This window comes from Anarhichas minor, unplaced genomic scaffold, assembly GCF_050575085.1.
Source record: "Anarhichas minor isolate MPS153535 unplaced genomic scaffold, ASM5057508v1 ptg000028l, whole genome shotgun sequence".
Taxonomy (NCBI): Eukaryota; Metazoa; Chordata; class Actinopteri; order Perciformes; family Anarhichadidae; genus Anarhichas; species Anarhichas minor.
In genome coordinates this window covers 6,915,764-6,939,581 of record NW_027466474.1, presented here as the reverse complement: position 1 = coordinate 6,939,581, position 23,818 = coordinate 6,915,764, and the positions used below count along the sequence as shown (strand labels likewise).

At 41.8% G+C, this 23,818-nt stretch overlaps 1 protein-coding gene across 2 annotated transcripts in view; it reads right to left on the bottom strand.

Annotated features, from left to right (window-relative positions):
* Positions 1–14,681: 14,681 nt before the first annotated feature.
* The window catches only part of tsc22d3 (TSC22 domain family, member 3), a 29,825-nt gene continuing 20,688 nt past the window's right edge, over positions 14,682–23,818 (bottom strand). The window contains exons 1-3 of one of the 2 annotated variants that reach the window (XM_076103479.1): positions 17,455–18,137; positions 16,774–16,825; positions 14,682–16,344 (exon numbers count right to left, since the gene is read on the bottom strand). In XM_076103479.1, coding sequence (XP_075959594.1) covers positions 16,084–16,344; positions 16,774–16,825; positions 17,455–17,579 — 438 coding nt within the window. In that variant the 5' untranslated portion in view covers positions 17,580–18,137 and the 3' untranslated portion in view covers positions 14,682–16,083. Of the gene's footprint in view, positions 16,345–16,773; positions 16,826–17,454; positions 18,138–23,818 lie in introns of those variants that run through there. The other variant, XM_076103477.1, reaches the window with a different exon arrangement.

Below are 23,818 nucleotides of genomic sequence, written 5' to 3'. Positions count from 1 at the left end.
GCACGTTATGAAACCATGACCTTTATCTGTCTATTGTATTTGTGCTACACAGAAGAAATACACTCTCTCAGTCCCACCCTTCAAACAAACCAATGTAGCCAGAGATTAGTGTGAGGTTTAGATGTGAATAAATGTAGGTCAGTCCATCCGCCACTACCACATGTCACAAGGGTAAAGTTTATACTGGGATCCTGTTTGGATTCAGGTGTTTCCAGAATCAACACATTTACAGCTTCGATGTGAAGCTCACATGTATCAAATTCCTGTTGTTCAAACTCCAGAAAGTCACTGCTTCCAGCCAAGAAATAGGCCAGCACATGACCCCCATAAAATCCCTTGTTGTTTTCACACTGACTAAGATTTATTCTCTTAACGTTAGGCTAGCTAGTTCCCCCTGCTTCCAGTCTTTATGCTAAGCTAACTGTCCCCCGGCTCTCGCTTCATATTAAGTGGTATGTTGTTCATGTGACTCGTATTTAGCTAATCATTTATCATTGCAGCTGATGAAATTCATCCTCATCGTTTCTCCAATCCAAATCCAAGTTAACATTAGTTAGTATCAAAGAACCGCAGGCCGGATAGTCAATAATATCTCTCTAGCAGTCTCTTGGTTCGGGGATACCGGACTTGAAGGGTTGCCGTCATCCTTGTTAACAATCCCAACAACAACGAATCCCTCTGTTTTTGAAGTACGTCAATAGTCTCCTCTTTTTTTGAGACAGACCATTCAGACAATTCCGGTGGTTTAGACAAGCTGCAGTATTTCCTTACTCTCACATTGTTGTTTTTTTGTTTTATTCTCGAAGCCAATCAAACTTTATGATTGACACATTCCTCAGCAATTCATTGTTCTTGCAGGAGCGTGCAAGACTGAAGGTATAGGGCCATTGTTAAATCCGCAATTTTGTTCATGAATAATTTTTAAGCTCTTCCCAAAGTGCCACCCTATTACCTATTTGGCCTCTTTGGATGCGCCGTTGCTGCCTACATATGTGAAAGGAAATTTGAATTTTGTGTTTGTTTGAACTATATCACCAATAATCCCAGTATCTTCTGAGGAGATATGGTAACCCACTCAGAGGCAGAGGCTCTGCCCTCAGCAGATACAGGAAACAGCCAGGGCCTAAGCTATGCATTCACATTATGAGGGAGTTAACCCACTCTTCGGTGTGCGACCGGTGCTTTGACAGCTGAGGGAAAATTACTCTGAAGTAGGCCGGTGATCCTTCCTGTCCAACTTATACAAGTCCCTGTGGGCGCGAGAGAGAGAGAGAGCATGTTTGTCTTGTCAGTCGGCCAGAATAGTTTTCCCTCAGGAAACTCCTTGAAAACGCAGACCTGAATAGTGCTTTGTGAGTCCCACACTGCAGCTGAGGCAGCACCAGGATAAGCCAGGAGGATTTCAAATCTTTCCTCAGTTTATTTTCATCTCAGTGGCAGTGTGAGAACCTTTTGTTAATAGATAGCTCAGATAGGAAATAACAATGGTATTGAGCAATTGAAACAGGATAAGCTGGTACTGAGATCTCAGTCATGGGGTTGATTTATACATTATACAGCATTTTATTTGTACTACAACACTTATAGTTTCCTCACAATGTAACATTAATTGATTTAGGGCACATGTTGGCTACTGGATTTTCACTGAGCACATGTATCTCTTTTTATTTGAATGTATCAATACATTCAAATAAAAATGTTCCTGTGTGTAACTGCTATGAACATGCAAAAAAAATACCCGGGACATGTTGGGCCACCAGGACAAAGAGGCGGAACTATTAACATTTCCTTGACCTTGTGGAGCAGAACAGAAAAAAAATCCTTAGGGAATATTAACAGCCATTGTATTTTTTACATATGTTGTTTTTACCGCGCAGCAAATCATTTCCTCTGTTACAATCTTTACTTTCCTTCATTCTATTTCTGTATGAAACCCTCAGCTCAGACCCTCAGAGACTAGAAAGAACTGAACTGTTGACATATAATGCTTTATAATGTAGTGTGTGTCCTGCTGGAGCCTTTCCAGTGTTTTCACTTACACTGACACCTCCAGTAAATCATAAAGAAAGATCCTACACACTAACTCGTCCAATGAACTCTCTGGTCATGTGAATATTTATTTCCTTATATTTTTGGAATAAGGGTCAAGCATTGATCCACTGCAGTGTGTATAGAGTTTTTAAATGAATGGCACAATCATACTGCAACTAAAATATGGTAATACGTCTTGTTTACAGCATGTTTGTGGCTGGAAAGTTCAGTTGCCTGCAAAAGGTTTGATTGTTACTCTTAGCTCTTTAGCTGGGAGGCCCAAGACTCATGTATAGTCAACCATAAAGTATTACATCTTAAATTTTGTTGTTGGAAAATGTCCAGTGGTCTTTATAATTTGTTTATTGTCTTTATCTGCTTATTCCTTTTCGTCACAGGCAGCTGGATCCTGTCCCAGCATGCACTGTACTGAACATTCAGGAGTATTATTTCAGACAAATAATAATGGCAACAACAACTTTTGACATTGGTCCAGAATTGAGGGAGTACACTGCAGCCGACAGATGCTAATGGGAGCTGCAGTGTAATCGCTCTGCAACTCCTCACCATCAATGTACGCCCACTATAAGTACTTGTCTTTGCAACTGGCAGGCTCAGATTGATGCTATATGTCTCTGACAATATTAAGGAAAGGACCCTACAGAGAAATAAAACATAATTCTTACCTTTTTCTTTCTGTTTGTTATTGTGTCATGTGACTTGTTGCTAGTCACTGGTGGAAACTGTGAGTGAGAGTTGGAAAGACAATGTGGATGTGGAGAGAGATTACAGAACGAGACTTCTCAGAGCAATAAAAAAAACATCATCAAGTGAAAAGAAAAGAAAAGCGTTTTATTTCTCCGTACGGTTCTTTCCGTAATGTTGTCAGACACTTAAAATAACAATCTGAGCCTGTCAGTGGCAAAAGCAAGAACCTTTAGTGGATGTACATTGACGATGAGGAGCTGCTTTGTAATGTAAGGTTTGAGCCATTAATATTTCAGTGACCTAAATAATGGTATCATAAAAAGAATAGGCTGCGGTGCCGCTCAGTCAGGGAATGAGAGTAGGCGAGACTTAAACATACACACTTAAGCACACAGATATGGTATGTATACACTAACGCTCTACTTTGGGAGCGTTGCGTGTGAGGCTTGTTGAGTCTGCTGAGCTAGACAGTCTCTGCTCTGAGCTCTGTCTGCCTTAGAGGTTATGCAACACAGGCTTTGCCACACTGATTTGAATATCCTTCCCCAGAAATGGGGATGATATTCTTTTTTGGCAAATGCACACAAAAGTGATTTGACTGTTCTGGAAGGAAGTGAACTGAAAGAAGAAAAAAAAAAAAAAGCTAAATCAACAAATCTGACCTCCACTGGGTTCTGGTTCCAGTAGCGTAATAAAATATGGGAGGGCACTGCACTTCCAAAGCGTGACAAGTCAAAAAGGAATACGCTGTCTTACATAAGAATCTGAATTCCACTTATGTCTGCTATGCATGCATTCAATACCAAATATAGAGTGACCAAAGCTAAGCTCTTAGCCTCAGCAAAGTCCTCAACTATGAAAAACACATAATCTGATTCTGGTTACAGCGTATAAACAACATGGACCACCAGAGATGAACAGACCTACACGAGCTATTTCATGCTGCATTTACTATGACGAGGCTGCAGGCAAGATAAACATGTTGTTTTGTGACGCAGACACCACGTCTCTCAGAATCCATGCAATGGACCCGGGAGGCATATAATATTCTTCACAAAGTGCTGCTATCATCTTCACTCTAATTCTATTTTTATTTTTCATGGTAAGATGTGGTCGCTGTTCATTAAGGGGGCAGAAAAAAGCCACACTCTTTTCTTCACGGAAAACCAATATGGTTTTAATACAAAATTGCCTCTGACACATGTTGTACCGATCCCATACAGTGTTTGTTGTGCATTGAGAAAAGTGCTTGTACTTTGGCACCTGCACACACACACACATACAGTACATGCTGCGTTTTTCTCCTACTCAATCACAAAAACCGCAGGTGTAGCTTAAGCAAACGGCCATTGTGTCAGCACATCCCCTCGTCGTACGCTTCCTGATATCTTTTATCATTGTGAGATATTGCCACGGAAACACACATCGGTTCTGCTGACAGGCATGGGAGGAAATAACATATGTGACCTGGTAGATGGTCAACATGTCATTATCAATCCATGGCACTAAACTGCCTGGCCTTGGCCTGCATCGGAGAAATGAATCCGATAACAAGCCTGTCACTTTCCCCGTCTCTCTGGTCCAGAGGTGAGTCAGCGTCTAAAATAAATCTACATGATGCCAAATACATCTTAATCTCTGAGAGCAGTGAACTGCCTGGCAGCACCCCTGTTCAGGTTGTCTGTGATAGCAAGGCTTGATTCTTATAAATGTTTGAAAATTGCATCATAATGATTTTCAATGAATTCTGCTCTATTTATTTGTCCGTGTGGATCTTTTTTTTGATAACTTGAGAAGTCTTTGTTGTCATAACCTGACAGTTATATATTGTAAGTCATATAATTGTCTTTGTTAAAGTTTCTTTGGCTGCATTAATACTTTATTTTGACAATTGATTCCATGCTTTACATTTTACATTGCTGACGTGGCACGTTGGCAGACCTGAAGAGGTTAGATAAGAGTTATTGGTTAAAAGACTGAGCGATTATTCAAAAAAATAAAAAAGAGGAAACGTGGTCTGGCTGCTCACACAAGTACAGAAAGTTCTGGAGCTCTCGTGAACACTCGCAGCATAGATCATATACCATATATCATATTCTCATACTCAGTCAGCTGTCACTTGTATGCCCTTGGCTAGAACAGTCCATGACATTAGTCGTGCCCACCTTTATCTCTGTGGATTTATTTACGAGGTGACAAGAGAAATTCACAATACTTCACTCCATGTCAGTAAACACTGTGCAAGGTGTGAAGTGAGTTATTAGAGATCCTGTAAGAGAGAGAGAGAGAGAGAAGATTGAAGGGCCAGGCATTTAAGCCTGTGCCTGTGTGTGCAGCCTGCAGTGTATTTGTTGATTACAAGCCTGAAAGTGCACGACTGTATGTCTGTCTGTGTTCTCTGAGTATTGTTTGCTCTGGGCGGCTCTTTTATTTCCTTTGGGAACACAACAGCCTAAATATAGAGATCCCCAGTTCCACCAGTCCATGTCGATGTGTCCTTGGGTAAAGCACTTCACTCCTTATTGCTCGTGCATGCGGTGTGTGAATGGGTGTGAATGTTAGTGGCACCTTGCGTGTCACGGGTGTGAATGGGTGAATGACATGTAGTGTAAAAGCTTGTAAAACGCTACACAAGTTCAAATCCATTTACCATTTACATTAAGGCCGACGCAACGACAGACACGGCCAAAAGTCGAATGGTTATAATTCACTTTTTGTGTTCTTGTTTTTTTGCCCTCTTTATATTTTTACAAATAGAATAGAATTAACACAGAGATAACTAAATGTGAAAGTAAAAGTTACTTTTTGCAAATTAATTTTGCATCATTTGAAATGAATAAAGGATCTTCATTAATATCATGAATAAACAATGCATCATTTATAATCAATTAAAGGACAATTCCAGCATGATTTGAGGTTTGTGCTTTTGCAAACATGCTCCTTTGTGTTTTGCTCTGAATCTCGGGTCTAAAGAAAGAGGCTGCTGTATTATTTACAGATTGCAAAATCTTTTGTAGCTTTTTAGGCGACAAACTATTTTTACAACATAAACTGTCACAGGCTGTGAGTGTGGACCCAAATGCAGGCACGGACCAGGGATTATAGGTGAAAGGTTTATTGACAGGAAACCAAGGGGGGGGGAATGACCAGAGCACCACGGGAAAGTCCAGGGAGGGTGAGGGTGGAATCCAGGCAGGAGGAGGTAGGGCAGGGCAGGCAGACTGGGGAACCGGGAGGATGAAAAAACACGTGAGCTGTAAACAACGATCTGGCGAAGAGTGGATGAAGAACCGGGGTAGATATACTGTTGGGTTGATGAGTTGATGGAGTGCAGCTGGTTTGACTGGGCAGGTGAGGTGAGTTGTAATTAGGAAGCCGGGAGGAGACCAGGTCCAAGCCCTGCCCATAAGATACACACGGGACAAGCAGGAGGCACGGCCTGGCCGTGACATAAACTTGATTTGAATTTACTTTCAGCTCCCGGGCATGAATTGATAATCTCATCATTGACAGATAATAATTATATTTCAACATTAAAACAGTTTATTGAGAGAAATGAAAACAAGAAAGGAGTGAACACACATTCACACTGAGACTGTCCTTTGACGCAGAGGAGAACAAGGCTTAAGAGAAACACGAAACACAATATTTCAGACTAAATCTCATACCACTACTTTAATTAAAGCACAATGACAACAGGTTGTAGTTTTGAAGTGCCTGTATGTGCAAATGGTTTACTATTACTCTAAGCACGCTGTGGGCGAGATTGAGGTGTGATCTACCTTGTAAAAGTACTGTGTGTGTGTGTGTGTGTGTGTGTGTGTGTGTGTGTGTGTGTGTGTGCTGCCTACGAAATAGCGGGGAGGCTCTCCTCGAATTCAGGCCAAGTTATGTTTATACTTTTAATCTTATCGTCTGCAACTGTGGCTCCCCAGATGCCAAGAATGTTCAGCTGTCTTTCAAATGCAGTTTGTAAGAGAAAGGGGTGACAACAGCAGCACCTGAATAGGCATTCATTTTGCAATTCAGGTTATTGCAAAGTGTATTTTAGTGTTTGGAGTATGTGCAATATGTACTTTTTGGGTGACGATGAATGTTTGCTCCCTATAGGAACCTGTTAAACCCATCACACTGGTGCTGTGAGCGCCGGTTTGTTGTCTGTCTGTCAGTCACCTGAACCCGAGCAGCTGGGAATGTTGTGTGCTGATGGGCCTGCTCTGCAAATCGACACCTCGTAACCTCAAAGCTCAGCGACACCACTTGATGACAAATGATTTACAGATCAAAGAGGCTGTAGACATGCACATGCTTATGAGTGATAGATTACACTGGTAGCATAATCCACATTGCAATTAAAGCTCCGAAGCAACTTTATAAGTTACTTTTTGCTAAGACACATTTACATGGTCTCTTACATTGTTCATAAGCATAAAAAAAACCTGTATCTTTGATATGATCATGTTCTCTAACATTCAAAATGCAAAGGTTGTCACCTTATTAACTGACGTCATTGTCAATTTTTTGGGTTGTGTTTGGCAGTAAAATACCAGTGAAACAAAGAGTCTAATGTGTGTTCATATGTTCTTTTACACTTGGGGTGGAGGTTCAGGATGTGTGTTAATTTGTGCGGCTGGCAATAAAACGTGTTATGTCATAAACACAAAGTGTGAACGTCTCTGCTGAAACACATTGAATTCAGCTGCATAAACTCCAGTTAGCTCATTGTATTGTGAGGTAATACATCTGCATCAGGTTTCATTAATCTACTGCTAAAAAACATGCATTCAGCAGTGAAAAGTACATTGCTCAGGTTGACAGAAGTAGCTCAAAGGCACAAAGACAAAGGGGAGATGCAGACGACTGCCAAAATGTTCTGCTTCCATGAATGATCATCAACCGCAATTGAGTGTTTAAGATGTGAACGCAAATGATAGAAAAGAATAGAAATAACTTAATAATGCAAGTGCAGCACAGATCACGTCTATTCTGTGATACGCAGCTGCAATTGCTTTTTTATTAAATTTAATTTTGATGTCATGTGCATTCATATATAACATATACATGTTGATTGTAATGCATTTTCCTCAGATGCAAATTCTGAAGTCTAAACTGCAAAATAAAGAGAAGGATCACGATACGACCTGGTCCTAAACATTTGGATGGTTTGTTACAACGTTACATAAAGGCATCTGAGGTGAATAACCATTGGAATGCAACAGCAGTGCAAAGCGAGCTAAAATCAAACAGCAGTGGCCTGACTTTTAATTTATAAAAACATAATCATGGCGCTGCCAATATGGTTGTAAAGACTTGGCCCACTAGCAAACAATCCTCTCTGATCCACAATAGCTCCACGCAGCGGGGGACAGGTTAAACGGCTGTAAAGGAACCCTCATAAAGTTCACAACCCTGGAAAAACCACAGGAAGGCAATAAAGCATCTGAGAACACGTTCTGCCTTCCAACAGGAGCTGAAAGGAGGCGGCCGCCCATTGTAGAAGCAGCACAAGGCAGGTGTGAACTTTGAGGATACCTCAGGCTGTCAATTACCCAATGTGTAATTATATGACTTAATTATGTGTTCACATTATGGGATTCAATCATATGTGCCCAACTGTATCATTCACTGACAGCTGTGTAGCAGGCTGTAAACAAGTGATTATTCATTTTCCTCTGGAATATAATATATTGAGATATAATATATAATATAACTTTTAGAATTTAATATTAAATGGAATATAAATAGAATTAGAAATGAAATATTAAACATAAATAGTATTTATAACATAGTGATATTGCACTGTATTGTACAGTAATATTAGTGAGAACAACAGGAATAATAATTCTAAGGATAATAATCATTATAATGATGACTATACATGAAATTCAGTTGAAAAGATGTGTGTGCTGTGGTGAGCCTGTGTGTGGTTCACACGTGGGATTCCAGGGACCAGATTAAACTAGATCATGATGTAAAGTCTTTTTTCTTTCCAATGCTGTTGGTGCAAGGTTATGGCATCAACTGTTTGACATGCAAGTTGCCTCGCGTTGACTTTTGGGACGTCAACCTGTCAGACGGGCCCCAGAGAAACAGACTGGATAGTGGAAAAAGAAATGTTTTTGTTCCACACTGTCTGTCCTCAGCCTGCTCATGTAACAAATGCCAGGTCACACATTTCAATTTTGTGGTTTTTCAGACGTATTTGCGCAAGATGAGTTGAGAAATTGGAACGTACTGGGAAAAGGGAACTTCTGCCAAGTTCTCTTCTTTCCTCAACATTGCCCTTGTGAATTTCCAAGAGATCAATGTGGAAACTGCAAGTGCTCACAAGACTGCCATCTGAGAGGACACTTTTAAACCATGAGAACGAAGACATGTACAGATCACGTGGCCCACTGATCACATATCTGAAAGCGCTTTTCATATCAAACGTAGGAAAAAGTGTTTTCCTCGCACCATGTTTGACAGAATTCCACAGATGATTTTATAACCAGCTGGGACAATGTGTGATCGTGACCAAATTGCATAATGGTTTACTGTGTTTTAAAAAAAAAACACACATCCAGACATCAAGTAAACATTCACAAGACAGCATGGAAATCGTATCAATACCTGTAGATTCTGTTCACACACACCATATTCAGAAGTGCAGAACTGCAGGAGTCTAGTTGCAAACACAAAGTTTGCACATTGTTTGCTACTGTACTCAGTGAACTGCTGCTATTTTGACATCTCAAACATGTTCCTCCTGTCAGACTCGCACCTTTTTAATGGCAGACATGTCAGCAGGAAAAGCAGAGGAGTTATTAATGACATTTCGATAAGCCAGTTACAGTGTCCTGGCATTGTGCGCGTCTCTGTCTCACTTATTGACTGGAGCCATCGTTGATTGCATTAGTTACACCCGTGCTGACAAGTCGAACTGTCTGAGTTGACTGCTATATTTTTACATTTATATATTTGCCATTTCAGCCATTTCATTTGTTGCATTGCAACTGTTTCAAAGCTCTTGCAATGCGGTTAGGCCTTTTTCACAGACGGTATATTCTGACTTGTCACAGTGGCAAAAGCACAGGTGAAAACATTAAAATCTATGATTTCCATTTCTCTTTTGAACATGAATCTGCCTTTAGCTTTTTACTTCTGCCGATTGCCTTTGTGCTTCAAAAATCAGAAGTGAATATTTTTCACGCAAAATGTGAATACCACTTTTAACAGAGAAGCATGTTACAACAGTGAAATGAACTACAACAGTGTTGAGAGAGTAAATGTTTAGGGTACATTTGAGCAGTAACTGCTACTGCGCTGTATGAAATTGTCTGTATTTTTTTCACTTGTTTGTGTTATTTCCTGCCGTGCATGTCCCAACAGAGGAAGGTGTTTGCTCACTTCTAAACAGAAATAGGACAGTGACAGTATAATGGTTATTATCATCATCTGTTGTTCCATGTTGATATGCGTGCCATGTCCGCCCATGATTTGCTTCTGTGGCAACCCAGCCAACCCCACCCAACCGCACATAATGAAAAGAGACTAAACCCGGATTTGGGAACATTGTGTCGATGTCAAGAAGGTAGAACGGCTCATTTTGTACAAGAGGGAGGAACTCCCTCTTCAGCCTGAACATTAAATTGTAGCAAATGTCTCTGTTGATGCTGTCATATATAAAAAAAAAAAACGTCTGTCTACCATAAAGATCATGATCGACGATCACTTTTATGATCTTTCCACATGTAACAGACAGTATTCAAAATGTTATCATGTTATTAATGAACTTTATATTTTTCTTTATCGTGTGTGTACCAACGACTCAAAGGCAAACCCTCCACCAGCTCTCTATAACACAACTGTATTCCCAAGGTTGTCTGGAGTTCATTTCCTGCCTTGTTTACATCTTAAACTTCCTGCAGCCCACTGACAGCTCTCTTCACATGGGCCACAACGAGTACAGAGGACGAGGGATGTTTACCACACACAGTCACACAAATAGACCACAATGGAGGAGGGAGAGTGCATAATCCCTCCAAAACAATATCAAATAACTGTTGTGGTAGAAAGTAGTAAGACCATAAACATGCTGCAGTACACTGTGCCTTGAACTCAACACTGTCTTTGTACATTAGCAGAGGTTTACTGAAGGCATAGCAACCACCCTCGTATTGCCAAGAATAAAAACTTCAACATATGTAATTTCTTACAATGTTCACTTGCATCCTTATTGCTTGTGTCACGTATAAAAGATGTTAAATATAGATCATGAGATTGCCTTTTCAGAAGTACACCCGTGCAGCACTGAACTGCAGTGTGCAGCACAACAATGTGGCCCTTCTGTGTGTTTTGTACTTGATTTGTATAAGTCTTGAAAAATCTGTATACAAATCCAGTTCCCATAAAGTCTGTTGGTTGTCAGACTTTTGCATTTCAGTTCTCCCGAAAACCACAAAGCCCTGTTTTTGATTTTAGAAGTAGAAAATCCTGGTCCGTTTAGAATTTTATGTTTATTTTACATAAATTCTCTTTTCAGTAGTGTCCTGATATGTCAAACAATAATGAGGACAATCTTGTGACTGGTGACCGCTGGTATGAAGGAGCGTAGCTTGAGAAAAGTACATTTTCAGTATTACACAGGTTATGCAACCATCTCCCCTTTGCCCCTGCATGTGTCACATGTTAGTGTGGAGGTCAGCGGGCCTTTACATTATGTGCAGGCTCTTGCTGTGCAGTGTTGCCATGAACCCGGGGTATCACATGAATCCAAAACCAGTGGCTCCTGACCTTTTGTCTTCAGGAATGAGATGTCCTGAGCTGGCCGCATTCCAAAGCGGCTTTGATCAGTCGGGATACAAACACAGCGGAGAGCATCGAGAGAAAAAACAAGAGGTTCTCAAGGGATCACTCACTCACTAGACCCGAGCAACTAAAACGCTGGCTGTGCTGTTTTAATTTAGCTGTCTTTTATATTCAGTTATTCTGAAAAACAACCCAATCAGATTTCATATATCTTGTGATTGTGGTAAAATGACACTGAATGATGCATTTCGAGAGTTTTCAGTCCAAGATTCAAAAATATTTTCTGTTTGTTTTTTTTAATCACAGGTGAACTGTTCAGAAGATCAAAATGTCTCGTTCATGTTGTAGCGCATCACTAGACACACACACAGGGGTTTATTAACTATAATAAATCAAACCAACAGCTTGGATTTAGGTTAGACTCTCACATTCACCTTTCTAGAAGCACGACAACCTCCAGACACTTCAACCACAGACTCCCTTGTGTGTACTCGGGTTCACATGGGTTCGTCAGCTTCCTCCTCCGAATAGCATTAGCAATGCTGCCAAACAGGATGTCTCAAAATAATTAGCTGTGACCTTTTTAAATTTCAAAACAATTTTATGTCAACAGTTAATTTCCACAAAAACTAACAGAGCAAGCACTTTTCTTTTTTCCTATCTTTCAGCCAAAAAACCCACACACGTCAACCCTCTGACCTCATTTCTAATGTTGACAACTTTGAGGATTACTTCTTGGCCCATTATGTCCTAATAATGGACAAAAATAAATGTGTAATAGGACACACAGCTACATCAGATATAGACAAATGCTTAGCCAATGATTCAAGGCTTTGTCTGTGCGGCTGAACTTTGTACATTTGAGGAAGTGACAGAGGAAAGAGCCGTGTCCACTGGACATCACACGGGTGAAGACGTTGGCTGACAGTCATGACCAGGCAGAGATGAATACATGAAGAAATCTGGCTCTGACAGGTTGTAACCAACCCCTGCTTGAACTTTTGTGTTGTTTTTTGTTCTTTGACCCTCTCTCCCGCAGAGGTCAATGTTAACACCCACTTTAAAGACTTTCCCCTGTCAGCAGATAAAATAAGAGTTGTGAAGTAAGTCATGTTTTTAAGTTGTGCAAAGTCTTGTGTCCCTGAAGCTAGTGATCAGGTTTCTTATGCGAGAGCAATAACGGCACATTTTCCATATCATACAAGCGTCTGTCATCGGCAATTTGCAGCTCTTTTGAACTGCTTTGGAAATAGCGCGACACTGCATTGCAGTATGGCACACAGCTGAAATTTGACATTTGTCTCATTCGGCTTTTGCTTTAATGTTGACATGATGAATATTCTGACATTCAGAGGACACACAAGTTGTGTACGTCTCCACGAAAAGCAGTCAGACCAAATTATTCCCCTGCATGCGATCCCTACCACATCGAGGCAGAGCCCGCTTATCCCAGCACAACCCCTGAATTTCCATCCAAAACAGATGTTCTTTTTTTGGGGTTTTTTCATTGCATAACACGAGCAATCCAACACAAACTCTTCTTCTCTTGGCTGCCTGGTTACAAGCAAGCGCCAATCTAAAGTCGAATTCCACACCTAAGGTTCTTCCCACACTTATGTAGAGGAAGTGATGCGTAATCACTGACGCTTCGACTCGGATCTGCTGCGTTTTTTTGCCTTTTCTAGAAAGTCCGGCGGAAGCGAGAAATGGGTGCTAGCCTTTAGTCATTAACGAATGAATGTGAACACGTCCTGCACATCAGCTAGTGAGCTTTCAACCAGGGGTGCGACCAATGTTTGATGATTCTTCTTGAACACACTGTTCCTAAATGGCTCCCCAAAATAGAACGACAAAACAAGTGTCAAAGCCAAAATAGTAAATCAAAACAAAGTCAAAATTGTCTACAGACTTTTTGTGAGCCTCTAGAGCCTGTGGTGTGTACACGCTAGCTGTGCAGCCAGAGGAATTCTTCCACTGTGTGTGAGGCTGCCTTAGCCATTAGCACAAGTATGAGCCAACTTCAGTACCTCTTCCTGCTGTAGCCGACCCTGCAGCCTCTTTTCATTGACATGCACAAGGTGTTTGGGTGTCTAGTTAAGAAGTAGAACGATTGACTCCAATTATCTCGTCTATGCCGTCTCCCTTCTCTTCGCTACATTGAACCAATGTCCTCCTCAGTCAATGCGCTGCACATCCTGCCTGCCACTAATTCAATGCACAAAGTATTTGAGAGCAGCGATATTGGTCACATAGAATCAGTTGTTTTGGGAGGGACCACAGTTTCATGGGGAAAGAGTTGAGCAATGGGGAAGACACCGTGTTTTCTCTGGAGCTATTTTTTTTTATATGGTGGTGATTCTTGGCCCGAGCCGAGACTCTCTGTTCTCAGCGATAGATGGATGTGAGCCTGGTGTACACACCCGGGAAGCCGCAACATATCTAGTTACACACAGACTGAACTGACTGGCTGCCAATCTGTCTGAAGGGAAATGCTACTAGGACAAACTGTTTTATTTTATTTTTCACTCGGGCAGATTCCAATCCTCTTGCAACCATCTATTATTACTTCAATGTCATTAGTGGTCACGCTGTTTTTGACTTTGGGGAGAGAAGAAAAAGTTTGTGTACATCTTTCTTCAAAGTCAGAGACAGTGAGACGAGTCTTTCCTCAGTCTGAGGAGCAACATGCAAAAGGAAAAGTACCTTTGTCTGAAGTCAGAGCCTTGTGGTTCACTGCAACATTGTGTTGAATTTTACAAATCGCTCATCACACCGACGTCGTCAAACTCAAAGCTGAAGAGAAATCAGCATGAATATCGTATATTAAATACCCTGATGGAGTTGCTACCACCTACCAGTTTTGCAAACAGACAATGTGCTGTTTACCCTGGAATGCAAATGAGAAGGATTTCAGTGGTTCTCTTATTTTAGCGCCACAAAATGAAGTCATCGTGGGTGTTGTTGCAGCTACCTTATCCGTCTTCCCTGACTGTTAAGTTAAGGCAATGAAATAGATACTGTATTTTCAACATTATATCATTTAACTTAACTTTGAGTCTGGGGTGGTGTCGCATATTAAATCAAAAATCATTCATTCATTTTTTGGTGCATGTTGGTGCAGTTGATGAACAAAAGACAGTGTGTCAACATACTGTATTATGTAAACAAGGTTTATTGCAAATGTGCAGTTGTATCCAAACACCATAGTGAACAACTTTTCCGAGGATACTTTACAGCAACAATACCGTTATCTTTACAAAACACATACAAACTTTAGCACTAGCTACAAAATAATCTTCTCCCTGTGAAGTGTTACACATGGTCCTGGTTTGCTCGGCTTCAGTTGTTGTGAGGAAACAAACAAAACGGGCAAAAAGTCTTTGGCAGCTAGAAAACAACAACAACAACAACAACAACAACAGAGTTCAGTGTGGAGATGTGTTCCTCTCTTACTACGGGCAGGCAATGTTGTCATGCCATCGTTTTCCAGTTGGCGTCTGAGCAAGTAACAGACCAGATACTGGACGATGCTGCTAAAATCAGGAGTGCATCTGCAGCGACAAATGCTGGTTCACCTCAGGACGTTTCAACTTTATGTACATTGTAGTTACCCTTTACTGTGAGGAGCTAGGCAGACAAAGTGGGCACATATGCCTGTCCCCCAAGATTACAAAAAAAAAAAAAAAAGTCTTAAGACCACTGCACAATGATCCTATTTTACAAACAACTGATTTTTGTTCAGAATCACAAACAAAAACCCAAAATATAGCAGGATTAATTTCCCCCACAAGCCCCAACTGTTTGGCAATGAAAGATTACATTTTATGAATCATGACAGCATACTGGTCAGTGTACTGCAGCAGTCCATCGGCTCTAACCGGCTGTACTGCGTTAACCTCCACCTCTGTTGCCTTAGCTTATCCTGATGATTATTCTTGTTATGCTTAGATGTACATGAACACACGAGCAATACATTTTAGGCACAGGGAAAGTCCTCGTTATGTGGCCGAGGGGGGGGGGGGGGGACAAATCCACACGACGGGGCTCTTCTCGTTGAGACGTGGAGGACCGCCTCAGATGGGTCTCCTCTGGGGGAGCGGGGAGCAACCTCCCCAACACTTTCCAAGTTAGCACCTGCAGGGCCAGCCCGATCGACACCTCCTCACCACCCTCTCTGGAGCAAAGGGTGTTTGTTGGACGGGTTCGGGCTAGGCAGGGGAAGCCCCCCCTGCCGTCTGAAAGCAAGCGCTCGTCGGTGCATAGTCAGCCCTCTCTCTATTCTCAGCGCTTTTGTCTACACAGAGAGACTACGACAAGGAGTTGGACGGTATCGGAGGCCCGGGCCCGACACCACACCGGTCAGAGCGTCTTAAGTTCTGTTTTTGTGCCCAACGGTTCTTTTGTGTCCCATCGGTCATTTACAGCCCCGATGCTTCACCTTCGTTGTTTGCGAAGGGTTCTCGGCGGCTGCGATTTTTTGTAACGCTTACGTTCAAAATGGAGGTCCATTACTGTAAAGAGACAGTGGCTCTGCCCGCCCCAAGGCAGAGCCACTTATACAGCAGAGCCAGTGCTGAGAATGCAGGGCTGCTGCAGGTCTGCGGTCACCTGGGCGCTCAGATTGTCCAGGGGCAGCAGCACGTCTGCCGGGATGCGAGACTGGAACTTCTCCAGCTGCTCTGGACTGGCCAGGTTCTTCAGCAGGTAGTTCTCCCTTTCCAGCTGGTTGTTCTTCTCCGCCAGCTCTTTGATCTGCTCTTTGAGGATCTCCACCTCCTCGCGCACCGCGTACATCAAGTGGTTCTTGACAAGATCCTGTCATAATAAAAGAAACAGAAATGGATCAGTTTAGATATAAAAGCAGATAAATGCTCTCTGCTTGGCTGCACAGCTGATGCTGTCAGAGCAAATCTTCTGCACCAGTTAGTCTATTTGCTGGATCTCTTGTAAGATACAGTACAAGTTACAACTTTGACTCAAGGCTGTCTTCAATAATTCTGTGTTGCAAAATAGTTGTCAGTCTTTGTTTTGTGAAATCCCTGCTCTTGTCATCTACTCTGTCACATGAATAAAGCATACAGTAGCCTGTGCTGCCTTCACATAGCTGCCTTGGGCATTCATAAAGAGCTGGTTTTGTGCAGAATGAATTGGGAGGTTAGAAGAGGTCAGCGGGTTGGACATGCATGTTGTGTACAGTGCAACCTATTCTCGTGTCTTTGTCTGCGGTCGGTTATCTTGGCTTACCATCGCCTGTTCGATCTTGTTGTCGATGGCCACCACGCTAGCACCAGAGGCACTGCAGGAGAGGAGGAGAAAAAGAGGCCATAAATGAACATTTCAAAGCCACAACTGCCCGTTACCTTCACGTCAACTCAACCCCCAAAGTGTAACTATTAAGAAAAGAAACATGTTGCTGCTTCCTGAATTAGTTGGCGTTTGTCAGCGAAACACAAAGCTTGCAAAAGAGAAAGGAAAACTGTTTACCCCGCTGTTACCTAATGTAGTCTTTGTATACACTACAGCTTTGTGAGTAATATCAGGCTTTTATTAAGGTGATAGTGTAACGAGCACAGTGTGTGTGTGTGTGTGTGTGTGTGTGTGTGTGTGTGTGTGTGTGTGAGGAGACTGAACGGCTCCACGCAGATATCAGTTTAAAGTCCAAATAAACAGCAGATCGAGAGATAGCTGAGCACACAGACTTCTGTAATAACACGTTATATCAGACATTTCCCACGAGCGCATTTGTTTTGAACGGCTTTATGGAAATACAGTAACGCTGGCTGGAGGCCTGCAGAGAGAAGGAGGAACAAAAAAAAAAAAAAAAAAAAGGCTCGCGCTCATTGCTCCCATTCATAACTAACCAAGCGCATTATTAAAAGAAACAAAACGCAAATCAACATGTGGGCGACTGTGTCGGATATTTACCTGTTGTCAAGTTTCACCGATACTACGTCTCCTCCCAGGAACGAGGAGAAGAACGAGATGGAGAAGTTATGTAACTGGTAGACGGCCACCTCCATGGGTGTTTTGCCGAACATCTCCGCGCTCATGTTGAGTACCAGACTCGTTTGGATCACGCTTCTCGCCACGTTTGCGACTGGTTGTTTCACTGTATATCCGGATGTGTTTCGTCTCTGTCGTAGCGATGCACTCACTCGTTGCAGTTAGCTGAGCGTAGTGCTGTGTCGCTGTGTCGGTGTGTGTGTGTGTGTGTATAAGCTTCGCCGGTTTAAACGAGCGACTGTCTGATGCTATTTCTGCCACCGGCTGCTATTTGAATGGCTTGCCTCGTGACGTCATCCGACGCGCGCATAAATTAGTCAAATGAGTCGGCGGGTTGGGGTTAATGGTGCCTTCCATTGCCTCAGGGAAAAAAAACATGGATTTAGGACCTGGCCACTGATACGTCCCGCCTCAACTTTTTTGCACAATAAACCTGAAGGGGGGGAGATAACAGACGCCTGCGATTATAGTCAAGTATGCACGAGGCTGGCTCTCGTAGTATTCTGCTGCTTTCTTAAAACGTCTACAACTGTACAAACATATATAACAGATTGTGAATATAATAGTGCTATAGTTGTAAAGTGGGCTCCATTGACATATTCAATGCTTATATGATAGTACGACAGAGTTTTTACTTTATTTTGTTTGTATGTTTATTGTTCGTATAGTATGATTATGATAGCCAGAAGGATATCTCCTCAACAACCAATCAAAGACAAAACAACTCAGTGTTATCGTTCCATTAAATCAATGCATTTTACATCTTTATTCTGCAACGAAATGTGCAGAATACCCCTTTCAACCAGTTAATTTATAAAACAGAACGAATGCAGTAAAAACAATACATTTTAGGTTGCATTAAAGCTTACTATTAGTAAACAAAATGAATACTCGAAAAAACACAAGTTTTAGATGAGCATTTGAATGCAGCATCGCGTGTGTCCTGCCTCTGAACTTTTCTTCTGCCACACTGGCTCTTGCAGTTAACCCACAGACCGAGACCCGTCCTCACTGCAACAACTATCCTCTTAACCATCATCCGACCAAATGTAATCTCAGTAGTTCTGCATAAACAAGTCACTCGTGTTGCTAGTAAATAAAAATAAATAAAAACTCGATTTGGGCACAGGAATGACGCATGTGGTGAGGATTCGTAGAATCTGATGTTCACGTGAATCAATTCAATTAAATCAAGCAACTTCTTCAGCAAACGTTTTTAGAGAATGTGATTTTAAAGAAGTAGCAATTTAGTAGTTCTTGATTTGCCACGTGTACAATTGTACAACTTAAGATAAGTCTGCAAACTGTCCTTTATTACTACACGGTAATGACAACAATAATGTTCTCGTTGTTCCCATCACTTTATTGTTGTTTGTTACAGAAAGCTACATGCTCTAACGGAATGTCCTGCACCTTATGCACACATGCACAGGTACTCCACAAAGGTACTTTTCCACCCTCTCCCCGGTACATTTCCCCTCAGTCTATACCTGAACTCTATTGGTCTCTAGTGGTGAAAACGTATAATACACCATCCCACAGGGACAATGGCAATAACAAAGGCTCTGTTTCTGGACACAGTGTTCGCCACGGAATTTTCCTTACACCTTTTCCTGCCTCCACAAATCAACAACTCCAAGTTGTTTTTCCTACTTAGAAATGACATAGCAAATTCTTAAAGGACAATCATTCATTCATTCATTCATGTATTTAATGTTTGCATAGCATAGCCTTCTACTTGTTAGTTTTAATTGCACTAGTTCACCCTAATGTGTGCACTAAACAATAAAACAGTCATGGATATTTTAGAGAAACACAGATTGTAATGCATTAGTTGTGTGTACCACAACTTCTATTGAGTATGAATATCCACACCACTCATTGGCAGGGCATACAGGAATGAGTCCAAAGCACTGGTCTCTAGTGTATGACCTCTTGCACTTCACATACACTTTTGAACTGGCATTTTACAACATGTGGCGCAACTGTGCTGAGCATCCTGCAAAGTGTAATAAACAATGTGCGTTAGAAGCCAACCACAGTGAAAAACAGAGCTGCTATCTGTTATCTTTTCACAACATTTTTCCACTGAGTGCTGGCAGCTCTATTGAGCAACAGACCTTGTTTTCAGCGAGGCATCCATGCAGGTTTTAATAGCTTTAATATTATTTCTCAGCGCCTCTCTGCTGTCACATTACGTTGCCTTTTGCTGTTACAATTATCTAATCCAATACTGATAGTAAGCCAATTCATTTTTTATTAGGGAGCCTCTGTTGCATAATAATTTTACTTCCAAAGCAGCAACAACATTTAGAACTTTACCGGCTAGTCTCAGTTGATCTAAATACTACGTCTAAATACGTCTAAATACTAGTAGCCATTCAATTTGGTTCATGCATATCCTATGAAATGCAGTTAAATAAATATATATATATATACTTCAAATTTCCTAAGAGAGGCCACACCGCATAGAAAAAGAAAACATGAATTTAAAATGATAACAAATGACCAAGAGCCTACTCTTTGATCATTGCATAGCAAACTAAGGTCTGCCACGTCCTTTGGAGAAAAAAGGAATTCTGTTATGTAACAAAATAATTAGAGTGGAAAGTCTGACTGTTGGTAGTTCTAACAAGGCTAAGCAGAAAGCACATTGACTGGGTATTAGGGCCCATAGCGCCTGTCGTCTCAAATTTTGTGCTGTGGGAGTACAGCTGCCAGGTTTAATATCAGACCCTGTTCTGGCAACAAGGGGCTGTTGAATTACCTTGCCCCGCTGTGATAGTCCCATTTAGGATAGAGGGGAGTCAAACCGATTGCCTGTGGTTCTGCTGAGGTGCACAGATAGAGACTACATACAGTGGGGAGCCTTCCTGCATGGTTCAAGTAGAATATATGAGCCACATGCAGTAAGACGGCGACAATGTAAACTAGGAAGCCCTAAACTTGATGTCCGCTACAACACAAATCTTAACAAGTACAAACAAAATAAGCAGTTCTAGTTTAAATTGTGTTTGCATGTTTCTAAACAGTTTAAGCGCCACAGATATTGACCATCGCTGCCATTTCAAGAAGTAAAGCCTTTGCATTTCTGTGGAACTCTTGCTGCCTGAACATGTTTGGCGAGCGCCAAATCCAGTGAGTCACTCCACAGCCAAGCGATGGGCCACGTCTTCCATCAGATGTCCCACCCGATGCAAGAGCCAACCGCGTTATATAATACTGTGATTCATCTGCACCAACGGCTGAAGAAGAATGAAGCTGAGACATGCCTCCAACGTCTGGCGGTTTTTTGGGGTTTGGTCGCACCAAATTCAAGATGAACACAATGCAGCCCAACAAGAAACACCGGTGGTCAAATCCAAAGAGAAAACAAAATCTATCAGTTTGAGAGCTCTTCTTGGACAAAAGGTCTTTTCTTTACTATGTGTGTCCCATCTGCACTCTCATAATCAGGAATGCATGGCGTGTAGGAGAGTGTGGCCCGAGAGCACACAGCCCTGCCATAGGCTGCAGCCAGAGGCTGTCTCAGAGGAAGCTGTTATTGTGGGCAACAGGAGCGGTTACAACCAATGAATACTGAACACTCCACAAACACGAGGACACCCAGGGGCGCTCATTATTATCGCATCACCTATAAGTCTCCTGAGCCATGAATAGAAACGAGGCACATGGCCTTGGTCTTGCTGGTGAGGTTTTTCAATAAATGTATCAGGCTGTCAATTTCTGCCCTTGGATTGCATGTGATGTAACTGTATGTGATAGCTTGTATCAACCATGCGGTACACGCAGAAAATGATGACCGGAATGACATTGTTATCCGAGGGCTGCCAGAGTTATCATGTTATGCTTGCATTAAACGCTGCAGCCAACAATTAGTTATTAACTCAAAAGATGAATTTTCAACAAGGTCGACATGTTTTATGTCAGAGAAATGAAAATGTGTTATAGAGGCATAATAACGTATTAAGGACAGCTGATACAAAGAAGATTCATTTCATTAATTTCAAGCCATTTCATGACAAATACTGCATCTCTCAGACTCTCCTCCGCTGTCCCCCACTTACCGCCGATCTGGCCTCTTAAACAGACTCGGTGAGTAAGGGGGCAAGTAACTCATAGCTCTCTCCGGATAGCTGAAGTGCTGGTAGTGGCAGCAGAATCTGTGGGGCGGTTCGGCCAGGCGGAGGGCGCACAGCGTCCTGGGAGAAGGTGGCATAGCCCCAACACGCGCGACTTCACTGGGACGCGTCTGACTGTGTCCCATCTTGGCTTCCAAATGAAGGGGCTGCTCAAGAGGCAGGAGTCGTCTGACTGTTTGCTCGCTGTTCTGTTGCTGTTTTGTTCTCAGCAACTGTGCTCTCAAAGCACAAAGAGACCATTGAGGGCTGGCAATACCTCTGGATATCCAGCCATAACTGTGAGTGCCATGCTCTGACTGGCACTCGTATGATGCGTCTCCAATCCAGTTGAACACAATGCCCCGGAGTCACAATGAAAATGGCAGTTTCCTGAAAGGGAATCGTTTCATCTCAACACTGCTGGAGTTTCTGTTTTGGGCAGACAAAGCAAAAGATCTTTCTCTGAGTTTACCTGAAAGGGACAATGCCTATCTCCATACCTCATTTAATCAGAGGTAATATGTGTAATAAAACACATAGTTGAGCCATTGTTGCGTCACGTGAAACAAACTTGTTCTCCATATAATGACCTTTTCCGACCGGAACCAGATTTGTTTTGCTTGTATGCTCACTTATATGGAATTGATTTGGAGAGCTCCACCACAGAGAACTTGTTGGACCACGTCTGTAAAATCAAACTGAGGCAGATGAATAAGTTCAGTGGCATCTTTCGTAACATTTCAGATTCGCGTGTGTATCCCTTAAACGCTTTGAAACTGTGATTAAGTGGGTTTGTCAGTTCCAGTAAACCTCTTTTGTCATGAGGGCTGTAATTAATCTGGTGATGTTTGGAGAGCTATTGCTGCTGCTAAAGGTGTAACAGCAAAATTGAGCCGCTCTCGCCATGATTAATTGCAAGCTGCTTTCAAGTTTGACAGTTCGGGGTTTGACAGTTCTCGAGTCTCTAGTCCGCATTAAATCCCTCTTTTTGGCAAGTGCAAGGTTTTGACATTTGATATTCTGTACAGATAACACGCACAGACGAGTGTGGTGTTACATGACAGAAAGTTGTGTAAAACCAGTTTCTGCATTTTGTCTTTTCGAAGATGTATCCTTTGGGTTGTAGCATTTGCATATTGGCATTTATCACTAGATAGGAATTAAAGTAATCCTTTGTGCCATTAAGGTAAAAATTCTGAAGACAAAAGAATAATAAACTAAATGTCAAGCAATGACTTTCGGGGGCTTTATAGATGCAAGTCTACTACAGTATAACCTTAAGAAGAATACGGATATGCATGAAAGAAAATGAGATTCATAGTAATGTATAATTAAATATTATCGATAATTTGGCCGGGTAAATATCATCATGCGCCCTCTGAAGTCAACAAAATGTGTCATAGCGGTGGAACTTCAGGTTCACTCAGTTCAGTTTCTAACAATCACTGCTCACGATCATTATTCAGGGTTACTTGCCCGGAACAGCCGTTCACAGAAATGTATTTCCCTGAATCTCCGAAGAAAGGGAGCACATGAACAAGGCTGTGACTGTGACATTTGCTCTCATATAATTTCGATGTCAAACATCCTGTAAAACCAAGTTTCAAGGCTGATGGTTTAAGGCTTTAAAAGTTAAAACATTATGTCGCATACTCAACATTACTCTGAATTACAGGCACCAAAAGACCAATTTATATTAGGCTGTACTTAGCTACAGAAGGGTTTTAATCATGATTTGCATAGGAAACATAGAAGCATTCATTCTCCTGTATATCCATAAAGGCAGCTGTTAGAAAATCAGAGGACAGCACAAGCAGGTGTGTGTGTTTTGTACTTTTCTGCATCTGTGAGGAACTGTAACTCATTTGTCCCTTTATGGAGCATCTCAATTGCTATTACTAAATTCTGCTTGGGTGACATGCTAAACTCTGTTCATTACCACCAAGAAGACAAGGCAGGAACTGCTCCTCACTTTGCCTTGATTCAATTTCCCCAGACGAAAAATGGCCACTTAAATGCTTAATTTCTATTTAATTTCACTTTGTACGAGGTGATAATAAGTTCATTAACAGTAGCCTTCACTGAAACTAATAGCAGTTTACAGCAGGACAACCAGTACAGTGGCTAATGGTGCTGTGTGCAGTATATTGCAGTTAACAAGCTTG